This window comes from Hordeum vulgare, chromosome 2H, assembly GCF_904849725.1.
Source record: "Hordeum vulgare subsp. vulgare chromosome 2H, MorexV3_pseudomolecules_assembly, whole genome shotgun sequence".
Lineage (NCBI taxonomy): Eukaryota > Viridiplantae > Streptophyta > Magnoliopsida > Poales > Poaceae > Hordeum > Hordeum vulgare.
The window spans coordinates 44469623-44488447 of record NC_058519.1 but is presented as its reverse complement, the minus strand read 5'-3'; the positions used below and the strand labels follow the sequence as shown (position 1 = coordinate 44488447).

The 18825-nt window shown below is 44.9% G+C and overlaps 1 protein-coding gene across 1 annotated transcript; it reads right to left on the bottom strand.

Moving 5' to 3' along the window:
• Positions 1-194: 194 nt before the first annotated feature.
• On the bottom strand, positions 195-1425 carry LOC123424770 (protein LURP-one-related 11-like). The gene is made up of 2 exons (XM_045108452.1): positions 988-1425; positions 195-794 (listed from the first exon to the last, which is right to left on the bottom strand). The coding sequence occupies exons 1-2, from the start codon at positions 1222-1224 to the stop codon at positions 402-404; spliced, it is 630 nt and encodes a 209-aa protein (XP_044964387.1). The 5' UTR covers positions 1225-1425; the 3' UTR covers positions 195-401.
• Between the last annotated feature and the right edge of the window lie 17400 nt (positions 1426-18825).

Sequence of the window (18825 nt, the reverse complement as noted above, 5' to 3'; positions counted from 1 at the left end):
ACAAATAAGCGTCTCGCATTGTACGATGTCTTAATCAATACATGGATGCGGTGTGTTCCTCAGTGATTTCTACCCTTCAGGTCAACTGTCCAGCGACCTGAGAAAGGGAATAAACAACTTGCGCTGATCTAGCCGGAGGAACAAAGTGTGTTATTGTTAAACCTATCTTACGTGCCGCTGAACATTTTTGGCAGTACAAACGCAAACGATCTCTTATAAGCGAATCTTAAGGTTAACAAAGTCATCGAAGGTTGACGGAGATGTCGTGTCATCAAAATCACTTGTAGATCAGTCATCTGTGTCACACTACGTAGTCGTTCTACTCGCAGTTACACGGTACGGTAGTAATTCACACGAAGAAAGACTATAAAAGTCTCTATTGTGTTGTGGTTCTGCTAGCTTCACATGGTGCGATTCATGAGCCCGTAGACGAGCACGAGCCCCATGATGAGCGAGTCGTCGACGCCTGGCTCCACCACCAGGGCGAGCACGTCCTCCCCGAGCGCCACCCCGCCCGCCGTCACCTTCCTCTTCACCTCCGCCACCACGAGCCCGGTGCCGGCGTCCACGATCCTGCAGCACGCCCGCTTCCCGGCGCGCGCCCCGCCGTCGTCGTCGATCCTGTACCGCATGGCGCGGCCGGCGTCGCTCTCGAACTCGCACGGCGATGACGACGGGCGGCGGCCGCTCCGGTGGAAGATGCCGCCGCGCGGCCGCGCCACCTTGAACCACGCGCTCGCCTCTTGCGTCCGGCCGGTCCACTTGTACCCTTCCCACTTGCCAAACGCGAGCTTCTGCACGCATCCACAATTAAGTAACCAGTCAGAAACTTCAAGATCATATATACATACGTACAAGAGTGAAAGGTACTACCTCTCTTGTCTGTCCCAAGATGCAAACCATTTTCACAGAACGTGATGGTATTCTTAGCTTGACCGTACGCACGCTCTTGGCTACAGATCAAAAGAAAAGAAAAAATGCACGCACCTTCTTGTGTATGTTGACGACGATGTTGCCGCGGAGGTCCATGAGGCAGACGTTGTCGCTGCACTTGGAGCCGTAGTTGTCGACGCGGTAGACGATGTGGCCGTCGGAGTCGTACACGGTGCAACCCCGGCCGTTGAGCACCAGCGACTTGAGCCACAGCGTGAACACCTTCCCCCTCCCCTCGCCCGCCGGCGACGAAGAAGAAGAAAACGACGGCGAAGAGTGTACCCTCGCCATCTCTGCCCGTGCTAACTGAGCTTTTCTGCCTGCGCACTAATTAACGTGTGTCTCTACTCTATGTGTGATCTGGTTAAGTAAGCTAGGGCTCTCGATATATACACAGAGGAGGAGGAAGAGAGCAAAAGCGCAAAAGCGCTGGTGACGTGGTGGCTGGCTCGCTTAAACTATATGGATCGAGAGGAGGACAAATTGGGATGATGCTCTTTTTGGAGGGCAGTCCTAGTTAGTTAATCAGGTGATATTTTAAAACCATTGACACACATTTTAGGCCATGCATGCTTATCGAGCTATGGCGGCAATTAATTAGGCAAAGGGCAGGCAAACAGTCAATTCGCGTCCAAGTTCCACTGCTCCCTGCGTGCGGGTTTCTACACTAATTTTCATCTCGCCAACGAGCACCGAAACCAACAGCCGGCCAACCATCTCAGCGCAAGGCAAAAGCCATCTCAAAATAGCCGTGATTAATTAGTAGCAAGCTTGAACTAGAAGCATGACGGCGACAGCTACAACGGCCCTTTGGTACTTCATAGGATCGGGCTTAAAAGTAGAAAGAAAAGTGCATGCGTCGAGAGATGCATGCTCGCTTTTCGCATGGGTTTGGAACTGCAGTTGCTGACGGCACGAAGCAACAGCAGCAATTACTAGTTAATCCAAAGGCAATAATGTGGATTATTAGAAGCGCTTAAACAAGGCAAGTAGATCAGTACGAGATGTCTAGTCAGCCGTAGCAGGCGGGAGGCAGCACTCACGCCCGTCGTCACCAAATTATATATAAAGCGGAAAAGCGCCGCGCAAGGTTCCAAAAAGGAACTGATTTTTCCATCCAGCTGATGCTAATGGGCTATTGGCTGCTGATGCGCGCGTACTTAAATAAATACTTCCTCTGTGTCATAATACTTGTTGGAAGAAACTAACCTAGTTTTTCCTAACAATAAGTATTTAGAAATAGAGGGAGTACGATTAGTCTGCATAGTAGGTCGAGGTCGATGATGATGTGAGACTGTTCAGTCCGGGGGCTGCAGATAAGCACTCTTGGGGTCTTGACTCTTGAGCACGGAGCAGAAGGACACATGCTTCCATTGTTAAGTACCGACCGTGTGTGGATATCTCCATTGTTTTTAGGAATGAGATTTTGGGTGGTACAATAATGGAGGATTTGCTGTTGCTATTTCTAGGCCGGCTGAGAAATGCTCAGTTCTAACGATCTTTTTAAAGTGCAATTATTCGGTTTCTGTTGCGTAAATATGGAGTGCTCCCAAAACAATAATAGAGCACTAGTCTACGCGCAGAAATGGGAGATGCTCATGTAATAATAATAGTGCCTGACAACTCGAAACAGGACCAGGGGTTGTTGCTGCTGGGCTTAAGCATGTTTATTTTTTGTGGATCGGCGAAATTCATCTAGTTAAACAGGTGATCCTGATCCCCTATCCTGATACAGTGGTCCTGACCCTGATTCAGTGGTCCTGATCCTGTTAGTTAAGTGGTAGTTTAGCACCTTGTTATTGACACAAATAGCGATCGAAAAGTGTGTACAGATGGTTGCCTTGTCAAAATTGGGATGCCTAGCTATATATATTCAGTGAGTGGTTCTGCCCGGGACTCTATTGGTCGCTAGCTAGGAGGCTATAGCCATGTTCATGCGATCGTGCTCAGCTCGTTGAGTCATGGAGCAGATCATAGGGCGGCTTGAGTTGAGTTAGTCTATTCAGACTTCTCGTACATCGACCACAACACTCTTGCTGCTCTGACATGTCGTCATTGGGTTAAGATGAATTGAGTGAATGTCTGAGTTCAAATTTGATAGGCATTGCTTTTATATTTTGCCTTTTTCTAGAATCTCTGCCGTTGTGAAATGGTATGCCAGTTGCAAACTTGTCATCCTAACTCAGTTAAACATACTAAAGAAACGAAGACAATTTTTTTACCTCATCCATTAATTAAGAAGAAGTTAAGAGTTGCTTTTATAATCAAAAGCAATAATATTATTACAAAGCTACTACTCTCGCGGCATGATGTTTCTCAAGTGCTTTGCGCCTGCGGTAGCCCAGAGTGAAACATTTGCAAGTTAAAAGGTGCGATAGCACCCGGGAGTCCCGCCACCCTCTTATTCCGTGCGTTCAACATTTTTAAGATTCACGTTATGGGCTTCCCAGTAAACATTTGCAAATTTGCACCGTGAGGTGTTGTATTTTACATCTCCTTGAGGCGAAAATGTATTTTTTTTGTATATGGGCCATCTGTTGGAGAGCTGTTTTTTGACTCAGAAGATTCAAAAGTTGATTATTTTTACATATAAACCGTCTATTGAAGATGCTCTCAGCGTATGAGCAACAGATAATTATGACGTTTGTATGATGGTTCAAGTGAACACAATTGAGATAGACATCAAGGTTGCGATTTGTAACAACATCACAACGACTCAGCCAATAGCTCCTCCATCAACAAAACTCTCTCAAAGTTTCTTTTTCATAAAAAAACGATTTCACTCTAATGTTATCTCATCATAGTGTGATCATCTAAGCAAAAAATATTTGCAAAATAAGACCCTGACTCATAAAAAAGGGGTAGAAATGCACTTTATTGGAGTAATTAACGGAAAACTACCACATTTCAGGGAAACAAGCCCAGTAACTACCACTTTACGTTTTTGTGCGGATAACTACCACTTTTTTCGTAATCCATCGCAAAAAACTACCACATTTTTTAACCGCCAGCTTTGCCGCGTTTAACCCCGTGCCAAGGGTGGACGGCCGCGCGTTAACTGCTGTTAACGGCGCGTGTGCGGTCGGAAGCGGCTCAAGAAGTGGGCCCACAGTGAGAGCAAGCTCAGCCACTCTCTTCCCCCTCTCGCTCACTCACTCATCCTCATCCTCTCACTCTCCCCTCGTCCTTTAAGCATATCGCCATCACCGTGGCCGGCATTGCTGCCGGTAGAACTTGAGTATGGCATCCTGGAATGATGACGAAAGCTCGGACGAGGACATCTGCATGGTTTCAATGGATAGCGAGCTCTTTGTAAGTACATAATGGGGGAACAAAGTTAGGGTTAGGGTTAGGTCATCCAAGTTCCAAGTTCCATTTGGTTTGATTGCAAGTTTCTTTTGCACGAAACCCCCGACACTGTGGTGGATCCATCTTTCCGTGGTTCTTTCACTGAATCTGAGCCGACTTGCATGATGCATCATCAGAGGCCGAAGAAGATGGTAGCTTTCGAAGGTACTTTGACTGGGAGGCGATTCCTCGGTTGTCCTGTGCAGCAGGTATGTGCTGGTGGAGATGTGTTTTGTGTGATTTGTTTTGCTGGTGGATATGTGTGGTGCAACAGAAAAAATTAGCTGTTAACTGAATATATTAGCTGTTAACTGAATATATTAGTTGTTAACTATATATATTTGTTAACTGTTAACTGAATATATTAGTTGTGGTTCTTCCTTGCAACAATTGTTAACTGTTAGCAGAATTCAGAGAGCATTGATCTGTACTAAACTAGCTTTTGTTTGTCAACTCTAGTTAGTCTTTTTTTGGTTGGTCTGGTAAGCATAGGTTTTGAGGTGCTTAATTTTTAAGGTGACTTTTGTTTGTCAACTCTAGCTAGTTTATGACTTGAGTAATCCGTACTAAGTTTCTTAGTAAGGTGCTTAATTTTTAAAAATTGCTTCTGTAGGATGAAGGTGTCAAGTGTGGGGTGGTGAAGTGGGTGGATGGTCCTTGGCCAGAGATTCTACAAAGGTGATTATTAAGGATTTGGGACATGCACCGTGAGCAGAACTTGGGTAGGGTGAAGGACAAACAAGCTCATGAGAAAGAGGTTGGCAAGCTAAAGAAGAAAATTGACTTCCTGTCAAACAGCTACAGCCAGTTGGTGGAAGATGTATCCAAATTTTTTGATTATCAAGATAGCAAGATGTTTCATGACATGGAGTATACTAGTGAGGCAATCATTGATCTAAATAAAAAGAAGAAAGAACTTGAGGATCAAGCAAAGATTGAGATAAGTATGGAAAAGCTAAAGCTTGCCAAGCAGCAAAGGTGCATTCTTCAAAGCCAAGAAGATATCATTCAGAACACGAGGAAGGCCATGAAGGAAGTGCAGGGGACATGGACCTACTTAAGGAAGAGAATAAGAAGATGGAGTATCTGATTGCTGACCTGCTCAAGGCTGGGCATGGCAACAAAGATAAGCTAGAGAGGATCAAGGCAATAATGGATGAGTGAAGTGCTTGCTGTGTTGGTTAAGAAAATATTAGGCCTATATATATAGGTGGCCTTGGAATCAAGATGGTTTTATCTATGATGGTTTAAGAACTAGGTGGTTTTATCTATGATGGTTTAAGAACTAGTTAGTTTTATCTATGATGTAATGACTTTTATGTTAAGACCTACTATGTTAAGTTAAGTAAGTAATAAGGTTTTATCTATGATGTAATGACTTTTATGTTAAGAACTACTATGCTAAGTTAATGCTGAACCTCTCTTAGGTGTTGTTGTTTTTCTGTTCCTCACTGCTGGTCCTGTTGAAACTGGTGGAGCAGATGAGGCTGTGACAGTAGTGACATACTTGGACATACATAGCTTAAGTATCAAAGATGAGAATTTTAAGTATCAAAGAGAAAGAGACAGACTGGAAAGGTGAAAAAGAAAACTGCAGTTTCAGACTAAGGCCTGGCTAAGTTTTAGCTAACAGTAATTGTATAGGTCTATTTTGTGTGAATATTCCTAGGTAATGAAGAGTCCTGACAGATGAGGCAGATGAGGTGCTTAATATCTAGCTTACTGAACTTAGTGAACTGATAACATAGTATTGGCATAGATAGTTTGACCTACATAGTTAACTGACATAGTGCTGACGAAACTGAAGATAAGTTATAACCGACGAAACTGACATAGGACTGAGGAAACTGAAGATAAGTTTTAACTGACGAAACCGAAGATAGCATCTCACTGACGAAACTGAAGATAGCATCTCACTCCTCTTTCTTCAGCATCTTCAGGCGTTCGGAGCGTCGCTTCCTCGCCGCCCTCTTCTTCTAGCCCGACGCCGGCTCGACAACATCTTCCTCCAGAACCTCTTGATTCACGACGACGGCCTTTGGTAGATCTACAACCTCCGGCAGCTTCTCCACGTCAATTGGCAGGTTCTTGTGCCCTCCACTTCATCGAGGATGGGCGCCAGCAGCTGCACATCCGGCGCGTCGTCGGATAGTATGAAAAGCTCCTCCACCTCGTCATCAGAGTCGTCAGATGAGTCCACCTCGGAGTCGTCGTCTGGGAGAGCAAGGACAGCGTCGGTGACGTGCTCCGCTCTGTACGCAACTCGCGCATGATCCTGGCTTGCCGGCGGCGTGGTGGATGAGCGGTACATCCACCAACGGACGCGCCGCCTTGGGTCGGGTGAGCCCCGTGCCTCGCGAATCACCCACACATATTAATGTGTGAGAATCCTATACGGCAACTGATATGCAATGGTAAACACATTAGGTTTGGCCGATGCTACTCAAACAAATCACTTGCACTATCCCATTGGCCTTGCACGCAGGGTTATAACACACTGGTCCTGGGTTCGAGCCCCATGCCAAACTATTTTTGTATTTTTATTTGTTTTTTCTGGTTTTAGATAATGAAGTTGACTGTAACCCCTGATTCAATTCAGAACATGCACTTGCCACAATTCAGGACATTTCAGAACATTTCAGAACATGCACTTGCCACAATTCAGGACATTTCAGAACATTTGAGAACATGCACTTGCCACAATTTTCATTTGACATTAGTTTTGCATAACACAAACTTAGTAGCATACACTCAACATTCAATTAGCAGAACACAAACTTAGTAGCATACATTCAACATTCAACATTCAAGTACCAGAACATAGTTTCAATGGTTTCCACTTGCACTGAAATAGGCTGCGAACTTGCTAGTAGGTCTCCTCTTCCTCTTGCGTGATAATATCACATGTTCTCCAGTGGATGTTCTTGGTGCATTGAATCCCCTTACTGCATTTGGAGCTCTTGTTGATGTTGATCCTCTCTTAGGTGCTGGTGAAGACCTGGCTGGGCGTGTTGAAACTGTTGATGTTGAACCTCTGTTAGGTGCTGGTAAAGACTAGGCTGGGCCTGTTGAAACTGTTGATTCTGCACCTCTCTTAGGTCCTGCTGTTTTTCTGTTCCTCACTGCTGGCCCTGTTGAAACTGGTGGAGCTCCTGTGGCTGGGATGTGTGAACTTTGATGTTGATGTGTAGCACTAGAGGAACCCTGAAAAATTCTCTATTTTCCTGCATGCCAAACTAAAACAGTTAGTAATTAGACCACACTTGAAATAATGAAACATAGAATACAAATTTTTAAATGACTTGGTGTAAGTTCTTTCTCATCTGAAGACTTGGTTTCAGAGCTTTCCCATAGTTTGTATATCTATGACCTTGTAGACCAAATTGTTGCATGTAATTGTTCCCATCCTGCTTGTGTCCTTTGGTGCAGGCACGTCAAACTGACCCTTCCTCCTAGATGTTTGTTTCTTGCCTGCTTTTTCTTTGAACACTGGGGGCTCAATATCCTGGGTATGAGCGTTAGACCATAATTTAGGACCAGAGACAGGGTACACAATGTCTTTGTATGCTTCAATATATAGTGGTTTTTTGAAAAATTCATGCACAAAGTCCTTTGGGTGCATATGAAGCTTGCTCATTGCTGCTATTGCATGACTGCATGTCACATTTGTCATGTCCCACCTCCTGCAGTCACATGATTTAGTAGCAATGTTCACACAATATTGTTTCTCACCACTTGACACTTGCCAAATGGTAGGACCAGCCCTATGTCACTAGTAGAAAAAGGCCAATTAGCCCCGGTTCCAGAGGGCCCATTAGCCCCGGTTCCGGAACCGAGACTAAAGGCCCAAACCTTTAGTCCCGGTTGACTTATGAACCGGGCCCAAAGGGTCTCCACGTGGCCGCTGCGGGGAGCCCAGGTAGGAGGAACTTTAGTCCCGGTTGGTCACACCAACCGGGATCAAATGGCATCCACGCGTCAGCATCTGGCTGGAGCTGGTTTCATATTGTGTTAGGTACCTAATAGAGAGAAGTGTCCACTACTAGGGAAAAGCCTAGTAGTAGCGCGGGTTACCGCGCTACTAGTAAGGCGCTACAGATATTACTTACCAGCAGCGCGTGTAAGACGCGCTACTGCTAAGACATATAGCTGTAGCGTGTATCATACCAGCGCTACTGATAAGACAACTATTAGTAGCGTTCTTGCAAACCCGTGCTACTAGTAATCTGTTTTTCATTATTTTTAAATTTTTAGTGTATTTATACGCCGTTATACAAATTTTGATACAATACCAATTAAGAGGTTGTTATATCATTATGTTCATGATGAATTATTATATCATTGTGAGGAAGAAACATGGATTTTATTCATCCAAATGAATTAAAAGTGATGAAAAGTTGAATTAGTAGGACGACGATCCTACTAATTCAACTTTTGGTCACTTTTGATCCACCCACATGAATCTAATCTGGTTTCCTCCCCCCAATGATATAATAATCAATCATGATCATGATAATCATGATCAACATCATCATCATATTAATATAAAAACTCTTGCATCACTATAGCTAATAATCATCATAGTCATTACCACCAACACTATTTAATCATTATTTTCGTCAATGAGACATCATATAACAAAAGTTGATCACTAGTCATAATCACAACTCCTCCTCATCATCATCAACTATAACACATTGTACCTAGGACCTACTCCTCTCTCATAGGACCTACTCTACCCTCTCTTAGGTAGAATATCATAAAACAAGATAGGCCCTGACTCTCCATTATGTAGAATGGAGATCATCCTGTCGCCAATTCTTGGCCTACGCACAATGTTGCTTCCAAGTAGCTCTCTACGATTGACCATACATTTTTTTTCCAATCTTTGATTGTCATTTCATCGGTTTTAGAAATCCGGTATGGATAGGAGTGATGAATATACATAGGCCGACCTGGCCGTGCTGGCCGTATGCTCATAACATCAACGTGACCTCTTGGAAACATCAGACGAGGCACACAATCCCGTGGGATTTTCTGTTGAAAAACATAGTAATAACTTAGTAGCTAGCAATGTAGGTTAGTTTTACAAGAATTTATGCAAAAGATGCACGAATGTCGTAATACTAGAAAATCTTACCATGCAATCTCCATGCATGTTACCATAGTTCACCACGTGCACTAGTGGCACGTATTGACCATAATGTGGAGGAGTTTGCTGATAGCTATTGTAATTCTCAAGATCATTAATAAATGCGACAAGATGATGTTTCTCCTTATAAGTTAATTCTGCTTCATCATTGTAGTAGTAGGTTCTGTCTACTATCTTTCGTACATTTTTTGAAGAACGAAAATAAGTTGTCAACTATTTTTAAATAAACAATATAAATTACTTAGTAAATATGGTTGAGAAACTCACATAATGGTAGAACTGGAGGCGTCTGCACAGCGACCCAGATGTCGATATTACCTTCAATTTCATCTTCCGGACGAATATCAAAGGTGATAAGCATATTAGGCTCAAATGCATAAGCCTTGCATGGTGCTACCCAACTTTTGCATTCAAAAAAGGAGTAGGTGTCTAATGACCCACAATTATAGGGGATCAATCGTAGTCCTTTCGATAAGTAAGAGTGTCGAACCCAACGAGGAGCAGAAGGATCTGACAAGTGGTTTTCAGCAAGGAAATATCTGCAAGCACTGAAATTGTCGGTAACAAGTGATTGTGTGGTGAGATGATTCGTAGCGAGCAACAAGTAACAAAAGTAGCAACGGTACAACAAAGTGGCCCAATCCCTTTTGTAGCAAGGGACAAGCCTGGACAAAGTCTTATAGGAGGAAAAACGCTCGCGAGGACACACGGGAATTTCTGTCATGCTAGTTTCATCATGTTCATATGATTCGCGTTCGTTACTTTGATAGTTTGATATGTGGTTGGACCGGCGCTTGGGTACTGCCCTTACTTGGACAAGCATCCCACTTATGATTAACCCCTCTTGCAAGCATCCGCAACTACGAAAGAAGAGTTAAGACAAAGTCTAACCATAGCATTAAACTAGTGGATCCAAATCAGCCCCTTACGAAGTAACGCATAAACTAGGGTTTAAGCTTCTGTCACTCTAGCAACCCATCATCTACTTACTACTTCCCAATGCCTTCCTCTAGGCCCAAATAATGGTGAAGTGTTATGTAGTCGACGTTCACATAACACCACTAGAGGAAAAACAACATACAACACATCAAAATATCGAACGAATACCAAATTCACATGACTACTATTAGCATGACTTATCCCATGTCCTTGGGAACAAAAAAACTACTCACAAAGCATAATCATATTCATGACCAGAGAGGTAATGAGTAGCATCAAGGATCTGAACATAAACTCTTCCACCAAATAATCCAACTAGCATCAACTACAAAGAGTAATCAACACTACTAGCAACCTTACAAGTACCAATCGGAGTCGCGAGACGGAGATTGGTTACAAGTGATGAACTAGGGTTTGGAGATGAGATGGTGCTGATGAAGATGTTGATGGTGACGAGTCCCCTCCGATGAGAGGAGTGTTGGTGATGACGATGGCGATGATTTTCCCCTCCGAGAGGGAAGTTTCCCCGGGAGGACCGTCCTGCCGGAGCTCTAGATTGGTTCTGCTCAAGTTCCGCCTCGTGGCGGCGGCGAATCCACGAAAAAGCTCCTCCCTTATTTTTTTCCTAGACGAAACCCTTCATATAGCAGAAGAGGGGGGACAGTGGGCCAGCAGGCTGCCCACAAGCCCTCATGGCGCGGCCTAGGGGGGGGGGTGGCCGCGGTGTGCAGGTTTGTGGCCACCTGTTGGCGCCCCTCTGGCGCTTCTTCGACCCAATATTTTTTATAAATCCGGAAAAAATCCTCGTTGATTTTTACGGTGTTTGGAGTTGCGCAGAATATGTATCTCAACTTTGCTCATCTTCCAGGCCAGAATTCCAGCTGCCGGCATTCTCCCTCTTCATGTAAACCTTGCAAAATAAGAGAGAAAAGGCATAACTGTTGTACCGTGAAGTGAAATAACAGCCCAAGAATTGATAAATATCAACATGAAAACGTGATCCAAAATGGACGTATCAACTCCCCCAAGCTTAGACCTCGCTTGTCCTCAAGCGAAGGCCTAGCTCAATAAATATGTCCACATGTTTAGGGAGAGAGGTGTCGACAAAACAAGATACGAACATGCATGCATAATGATCATGATCAGAACAACAATACCAACATATAATCTCTGATGCTAAAGTGATAATTCCTTCACAAAGTAAAGCATGGATCAAGAACCTTACCGAGAAGTAACAACCGATAGCCTTTAGTCATTGAAGCAATTGCAATTTATCAAAATATCAGAAAGAGTCAATAAGAGCTTGTAAAGCGAATCCACATACTCAATCATTCTTTCGTTCTCTACAATTGCTACAACTCACGTGGTACTCATGAGATCAAAGTTTCAGCTAGACAAAGAGAAAGATAGGGGCTTACAGTTTTGCCTCCCAACTGCTTACCTCAAGGGTAATGTCAACAATAATAATTCATGAATACTTACCTCCAAGTTGACATATGAATATAGATCTTTCCCTAGCATATGACGTTAGCCAAGACAAAGGCGAAATAAGGAATTGGTGAAGATCACCATGACTCTTTCAAGGGCAAAAAGTAAAGGTACAAGATAGGCCCTTCGCAGAGGGAAGCAGGGGTTGTCATGCGCTTTTGAGGTTTGGATGCGTGTCCTCTTAGTGCGGAGGAACGTCACTTTATATTGCCTCCTGTGATGAAGAACTTTATTATGCACTCTGTCGCTTTTATGTCTTCCTCATCACAGGTTCGTACAAAGCTTATTTTCCACACACTAATAGATCATACATATTAGAGAGCAATTTTTATTGCTTGCACCGATGACAACTTACTTGAGGGATCTTATTCAATCGATAGGTAGGTATGCTGGACTCACATGGCAAAACTGGGTTGATGGTTTATGGATGCACAAGTAGTATCTCTACTTGGTGCGGGAGTTTTGGCTAATATGAGGTGGAAGCAATCGTCACATGCTAAGGGATCTCTAATCATATAACATTGTTCGGAGCCAAGCAAACACAATTAGTTATGCCGTCTTCCTTGTCCAACATCTACTTCTAGGCATGCAATAGTTTAGTGAGTGTTCACAATAATAGATGGTGTGAGAGATGATATATTTATATGTGAACCTCTCCTTCTTTATCACTTCCTATTAATTGCAACCATGACCAAGGTCTACGTTTGCCTACCCTCAACAAGTTTCAATCCTCATTCTTTTTATATGTGAAGCCATCACTTCCCATAAGATCATTACATGATCTTTCATGCTTTTGTTCTATCCTCACACTTTTGATCATGGCAAGAGGCAAAGCCCTTCAACTAAGACACTCTTTATTATATGGCTCACGAGCTCGAATACATCGGGGGTGACACAAAGCAAAACTCAAGACTAAAACACTAAGACTTTTAATCTACTAGAGAAAGAGAAAACTGAAAAGGAAAACTAAAACAAAGGTAAAGGCAAAAGATGTGATGGTGATACGATACCGGGGCAACTCCCCCAAGCTTGGCACAAGCCAAGGGGATTGCACATACCAATGCTCAGTTGTCTTCCTTTGGTGGTGAAGGTGGAGTTGTTGCACAGGTCTTGAGCTTGTTTAATTTCCACCTGAGCATAAAATTCTGCTCCCTCAGATCATCGTTTTCCTCTTCAAGCTTCAACACCCTTTGGCATAATTCCTGCTTGCTCTCCTGCAAGAAACGAGAAGGGATAAACAAAGTTTTAGGCTTCTTCCTCGAGTCAGGGAGGCTCGACTTCTTGAACTCCACATGGGTGTGTCCAGGTTGAGGTAGAGGAGCCTCCTCTTCACCGGAGCTTGTTTGTTCATTCCCCTTGGGATCATAATCTTCTTCCTCACCAGTGGTCCAGCCATAAGGATCCAAGTCCCCATAGACCTTGGGGTTAGCGAGGTAATCAGCCACATAGCTCTCCCCCTCTGAATCTTGAGAAGACTTCTTCCCCTAAATCTAGGGCAGAAAACACGCTCGAAACGAAAAACAGAAGAGATCTGCGTGATGCAGGGGTCAGACCAAACGGGAGAGTATATATTGATTTTTTTCAAACCAGAAGGAGTACCCCGCATGAAAACGGAGTCCGGGAGGCGCACGAGGTGGCCACAAGCCCTCACGACACGGCCAGGGGTGGGCCCGCGCCATGCAGGCTTGTCGCCTCTTAGCGCACTTTCCGGACTACTTCCAATTTTTGTATTTTTTCAAATATTCCAAAACGGAGAAAATTTCCTACTGGAAAAGTTTTGGACTCTGTTTTCTTACCGAATCACATACCTCTTCGTTTTCGGAGTCTGAAACAGGCTGATAAATATCCCTTAGGTATTCTTCCGGAGTTATGGTATTGATAATATTGCTTTCAACATTTATGGGAGTACCTGAGATATAATGCTTGATTCTCTGCCCATTTACCACTCTCGGACAATTACCTTCCATGTTGTTGATCTTGATAGCACCGGAACGATATACTTCCTCAACAACATAGGGACATTCCCTTTTAGAGAGAAACTTGCCTGCAAAGAATCTTAAACGAGAGTTATATAGCAAGACATAATCACCTACATTGAACTCACGCTTTTGTATCCTCTTATCATGCCACCTCTTAACCTTATCTTTGAACAGCTTGGCATTCTCATATGCCTGAGTTCTCCACTCATCAAGCGAGCTAATACCAACTTGTCACGCCCAAGATGCGACCCTATCCTCAATTTGGCACGAAGGCCTCGTCAGGGATAGAAGCGCATCTCGTCGTGTCGCAAGAATGGATATCGTTACAAGTACATGTACTGAAAAGATGAGATATATATAGAATTGGCTTCACTCGCCACAAGCTACATCAGAGTCACATCAGTACATTACATAAACATCAAGAGTAAGAGCAGGGTCCAACTACGGACGAAAACAAACGAGAAAAGAAGAGCAACGTCCATCCTTGCTATCCCACACTGCCGACCTGGAACCCACCCTAGATCGATGAAGAAGAAGAAGAAGAAGCAACTCCAAATGAACAATCAACGCGCTCGCGTCAAGTAATCTTTACCTGTACTTGCAACTGGTGTTGTAGTAATCTGGGAGCCACAGGGGACTCAGCAATCTCATTTCCAAAGGTATCAAGACTAGCAAAGCTTATTAGGTGAGGCATGGTTAAGTGGTGAGGTTGCAGCAGCGGCTAAGCATATATTTGGTGGCTAAACTTACGAGTACAAGAAATAAGAGGGGGAAGATCTACGCATAACGGACGTGAACTACTGTTGATCAAATGAATGATCCTGAACACCTACCTACGTCAGACATAACCCCACCGTGTCCTCGATCGGAGAAAGAACTCACGAAAGAGACAGTCACGGTTACGCACACAGTTGGCATATTTTAATTAATTTAACTTTAAGTTATCTAGAACCAGTGTTAAACAAAGTTTCCACGTTGCCACATAATCGCGGGCACGGCTTTCCGAAAGATTTAACCCTGCAGGGGTGCTCCAACTAGTCCATCACAAATTACCACAAGCCGCATATAAATCCTCAATCACGAAGCTCGCGATCTCGTCGGATTCCCTAGTGGAAAACCTCAACTCTGAGATTACCCAAAGCATCACCGGAATCCCGATGCACAAGATATCTCGTCAAAGGTAAAACTAATCCAGCAAGGCCGCCCGACGTGTCGACATACCCGATAGGAGCCACGTATCTCGTTCTCAGGACACGATGGATGGAACTAGCTACGAGTGCCAAACCTCGAGTTTCCTCGCGGTGGCCCCGCAGGCAGACCATTTGGGACCAACACCATCAGCACCGGCCCCCCTGTTTATGTAAAATTACTCCTCGGGTAGCGCTAACTCCCTATGCATTTCAGTGTTAACAAAGTTATTATGTTGGGCAAATGTAAAACCAATGTTGGGCCTTGCCAGACCAGCTTTAATCTAAAACGAATTATCAAGGGGGTCCCTATAACAACCCCGATCGTGTTAGGAGCGCTCATTTATGGAACATAACACCGGTAGCCGAAACTCAGGGGGCAAAGGTGGAACAAAACACCAGGCTAGAAAGGCTGATCCTTCCACCTTTTACCAAGTATATAGGTGCATTAAATTAAATAGCATTTAATAGGGTGATATAACAAGGAACCCATGTTTTCACATGGAAGCAATGCACCAGCAACTAGCAACGCTATCAACAGGGTTAAGCAAGTAGTAACATAGCCAATCAGTGGTTTGCTAGGTTGAACATGTTGAAGGTTTTCATGGCATTGTTGAGGGGCTGATATTTAACATGTGGTAGGCAACGAGACATAATCGACAGAAGAGATAAAACTAGCATGGAAATGTTAGTAATGGTATCTTGGGAAATGGTCATCTTGCCTGAGATCCCGCTTGGAAGAAGAATGCCTCCGTGAAGCATACGAACCGACGTAGTCGAACGGGTCCTCACATCCGACACGCTTGCGGAACTCTATCGAGACGAAGCAAACCGGAAACAAGAATCAACACACGAAATTCACCACACGATGCACAACACAAATGATGCATGAGCAGCTGAATACATGCAAGTCATGGCATGACAATTCACACAATCAAGCACTACACATTAAGTGAAGTTCAATATGCAACGAGCTGCATATTGACGAAACTCCACGTTTATTTCTTTAGTTCTATCCCGATTAGATACACGGCATTATTAAATGTGGTTAAACATTGCAAGAGGTGAAGCGCAATTACACTATCTATCTAGGCATTTTAAGTGAGGTCGGAAATGTCATATAGCACCTCCGAAACGACCTCACATGTTAATTTACAATTCTGTCCAGATCTGAACTAACACATTTAATTAGTTGTTAAACAACAAAACAAATAGATTCACGTGATTCTACACGTCATTACAAACAATCTACACATAACGAACATCTCCAACGGAGCTACGGATCAAAAGTTACAAGCACCGCAAGATATGATGGCATGAATGCAATATGTGTGCAACGGCGGTCACGAGCACCTCAATACATACAACCAGCAAGAGAAAATGAGACTACCCAAGATTCTAAGCAAGTTTCATATAGGACACGATCAAATCGGAGCTACAGTTCAACAACTACGAGCAAAACAAGAAATCACTACAATCTGCCAAAATCAGCCACATTGCATTTTCTACGCCCCACAACTATGGGCTACAGTACTCTGATAAACTCAAACAAGGCATGAAACGGAAGAGGGCAAGAAGCACTACTACAAACAACTAACAACAACTAGCATGGCAGCAAGGAACACTAGGAAAAGAAGTCACAAAATGGCTTCCCACACACTATTTCAGACTTAGTGAAAATAACACCTCATGAAGGTGCAGTTTTCGGTCTGAAGGCATATTGACAGCAGCAAAACCAATAGCTACAGGACTCCAAATGGCATGAAAATACACAGCATGCTAGAGAAACACAGGGACTACAACTTACTCCATTGGACCAACCTCAAAAGAGCTACCGATCAAAAGATACAAGCAAGACAAGACAACAACAAAATATAACAGATTCCAGACTTAGAAATATTTCACCACACGTAAATGCGAGATAAAGTCCTAAGCACGAAAAATAAACTAGCGACAAACCCCTACACGCAAAAATACCAACGGCTATTCTAAAATACATGAAAAAATGGTTCCTAAAACATGGGCATTTAACCTACGGCATACGAGCAATCCGGTATTGCGCGAAAAATAATTACGGGCAATATCCTATTGGAACAGCACGCTAATCTATGCATATGGCGGCTGAAACGACGTCAAACAATTATGCAAGTTTTATAATCGAATTCTACGCGAAATTCTACACCAAAACCGTATACAACTCGTCGCGATCCGGCTAACGGTTTAAAAGATACACGCGATTTAATATCGTCTATTTACTGGAATTTATTAATTCCTAAAATACCTAATGAACCTATTGGGCTGAACAGTGACGCAAACTAGTATAACTCGCCACGGGCGGGAGATAAAGAGCAGGGGGGTTGCTCACCGGGTGGGCTCGGCCCAAGAAGGGGGAGGCTGTCGCCGGCCGAGGGATCTCGGGGTGGAGGGCACCGGAGCTGGGCCGCTGGAGGCCCAGGCGGCCAGGGGCGAGGCATGCCTGGTGCTGGGCCGGCGGCGGGGCGCTCTGGGCCGCAACAGCTAGTGGCGCTAGCACCACGCGCTGGTCAATGCGAGTGGGACGTCGCGGGCGGCTGGCGCTCTGCCAGCGCCGACAGTGCTGGCGATCCAGATCTCGATCTGGATCCGATCGAGGCCGGCGCACGATGGGAGGAGGCGGTGATGCGATACTTGGGGGACCAGGCGGCGGGTTGGCCGGAGCTGTGGTGCCGGCGGCTCACGGCGGAGTTGGAGGGGCGGCGCACTCCGGCGAGCCCGGAGGGATGTCCGCGAGGGTGTGCACAGGCGCGGGACAAGGGCATCGGGAGGTGTTGCTCGGTGCCCCTAGCACGGGAGCACAGGAGGCGGCGGCGGCGGTTCGGGCCCGGCGGGTCTGGGATGGGCTCGGCGGGCCCGCGGTGGATGGCGGCTGGTGGGAGGAGAGAGAGTGAGGGGAGCTAGGGTTTCGGGGTAGGTGGCGCGAAAACGAGGCAGGGGTAGGGTTGGTGTCTAAAATTACCCGGGGGCTATTTATAGACAAATGGGGGCTAGGTTTAGCGAAATTCCGCCCCGGTTTCAACCGCGCGGTCAGATTCGACTAATTCCGAACGCGGGAACGGTTACGAGGCCGTGTAGAGGGGATATCCGGGGACGAGAGGGAGAACGGGTGGCGCGGCAACGAATTTTAAAACACCAACAAACGTCCGACGAATAACCGAAGACGGTGCCGCTACGATCGACCGTTCGGGTACCAGACGGTCTCTGATCGCGACGAAATTCGACAGGCGGCCTAGCTATAACTAATCGCGACCGCATGCCAAGTTTCACCTCGATCAGAGAAAGTTTTACGCACACTTTTGAAAACAAGGTTTGACGATGCCGCGGGAGCGTGCGAGTGCGGTTTGGCTCAGAACGGACAACGACGAGAACCGGCAACTAACAACGGATGCAAGTTTTGAAAACTGGCGGCAACGGAGATCCCGATGCAATGCTGATGATGCGCATGATGCGATGATGATGCGACAAAATAAAATAGACACACGACGAAAACGGAATAAAGGGGGGATCTTCTGGGGCGTCGGGCTCGGGCTGTCACAACTCTCCTACACTACAAGAGGATCTCGCCCCGAGATCCAAGAATGAAAGGGGGAGAGGATGAGAAAGCAAGAGGTAAAACTTAGTCGCTTATTTGACAAACGAGTGAACCAACGATCCTTGAAAGTTGCAAGCGATGAGGAATGATAAGAGAAAGAAGCAAGAATTCACGGAAAATTTCGGCAGCACTTCGGTAGGAAAATGGGACAAAAAATTCGATAAGATGGAA

Excerpts from the sequence above, each read along its gene's own strand:
- LOC123424770 (XM_045108452.1), bottom strand. The coding sequence starts at position 1,224 with ATGGCGAGGGTACACTCTTCGCCGTCGTTTTCTTCTTCTTCGTCGCCG. Across the intron at positions 795-987 it reads TCGTCAACATACACAAGAAG|AAGCTCGCGTTTGGCAAGTG; the intron begins GTGCGTGCATTT and ends GGATGCGTGCAG.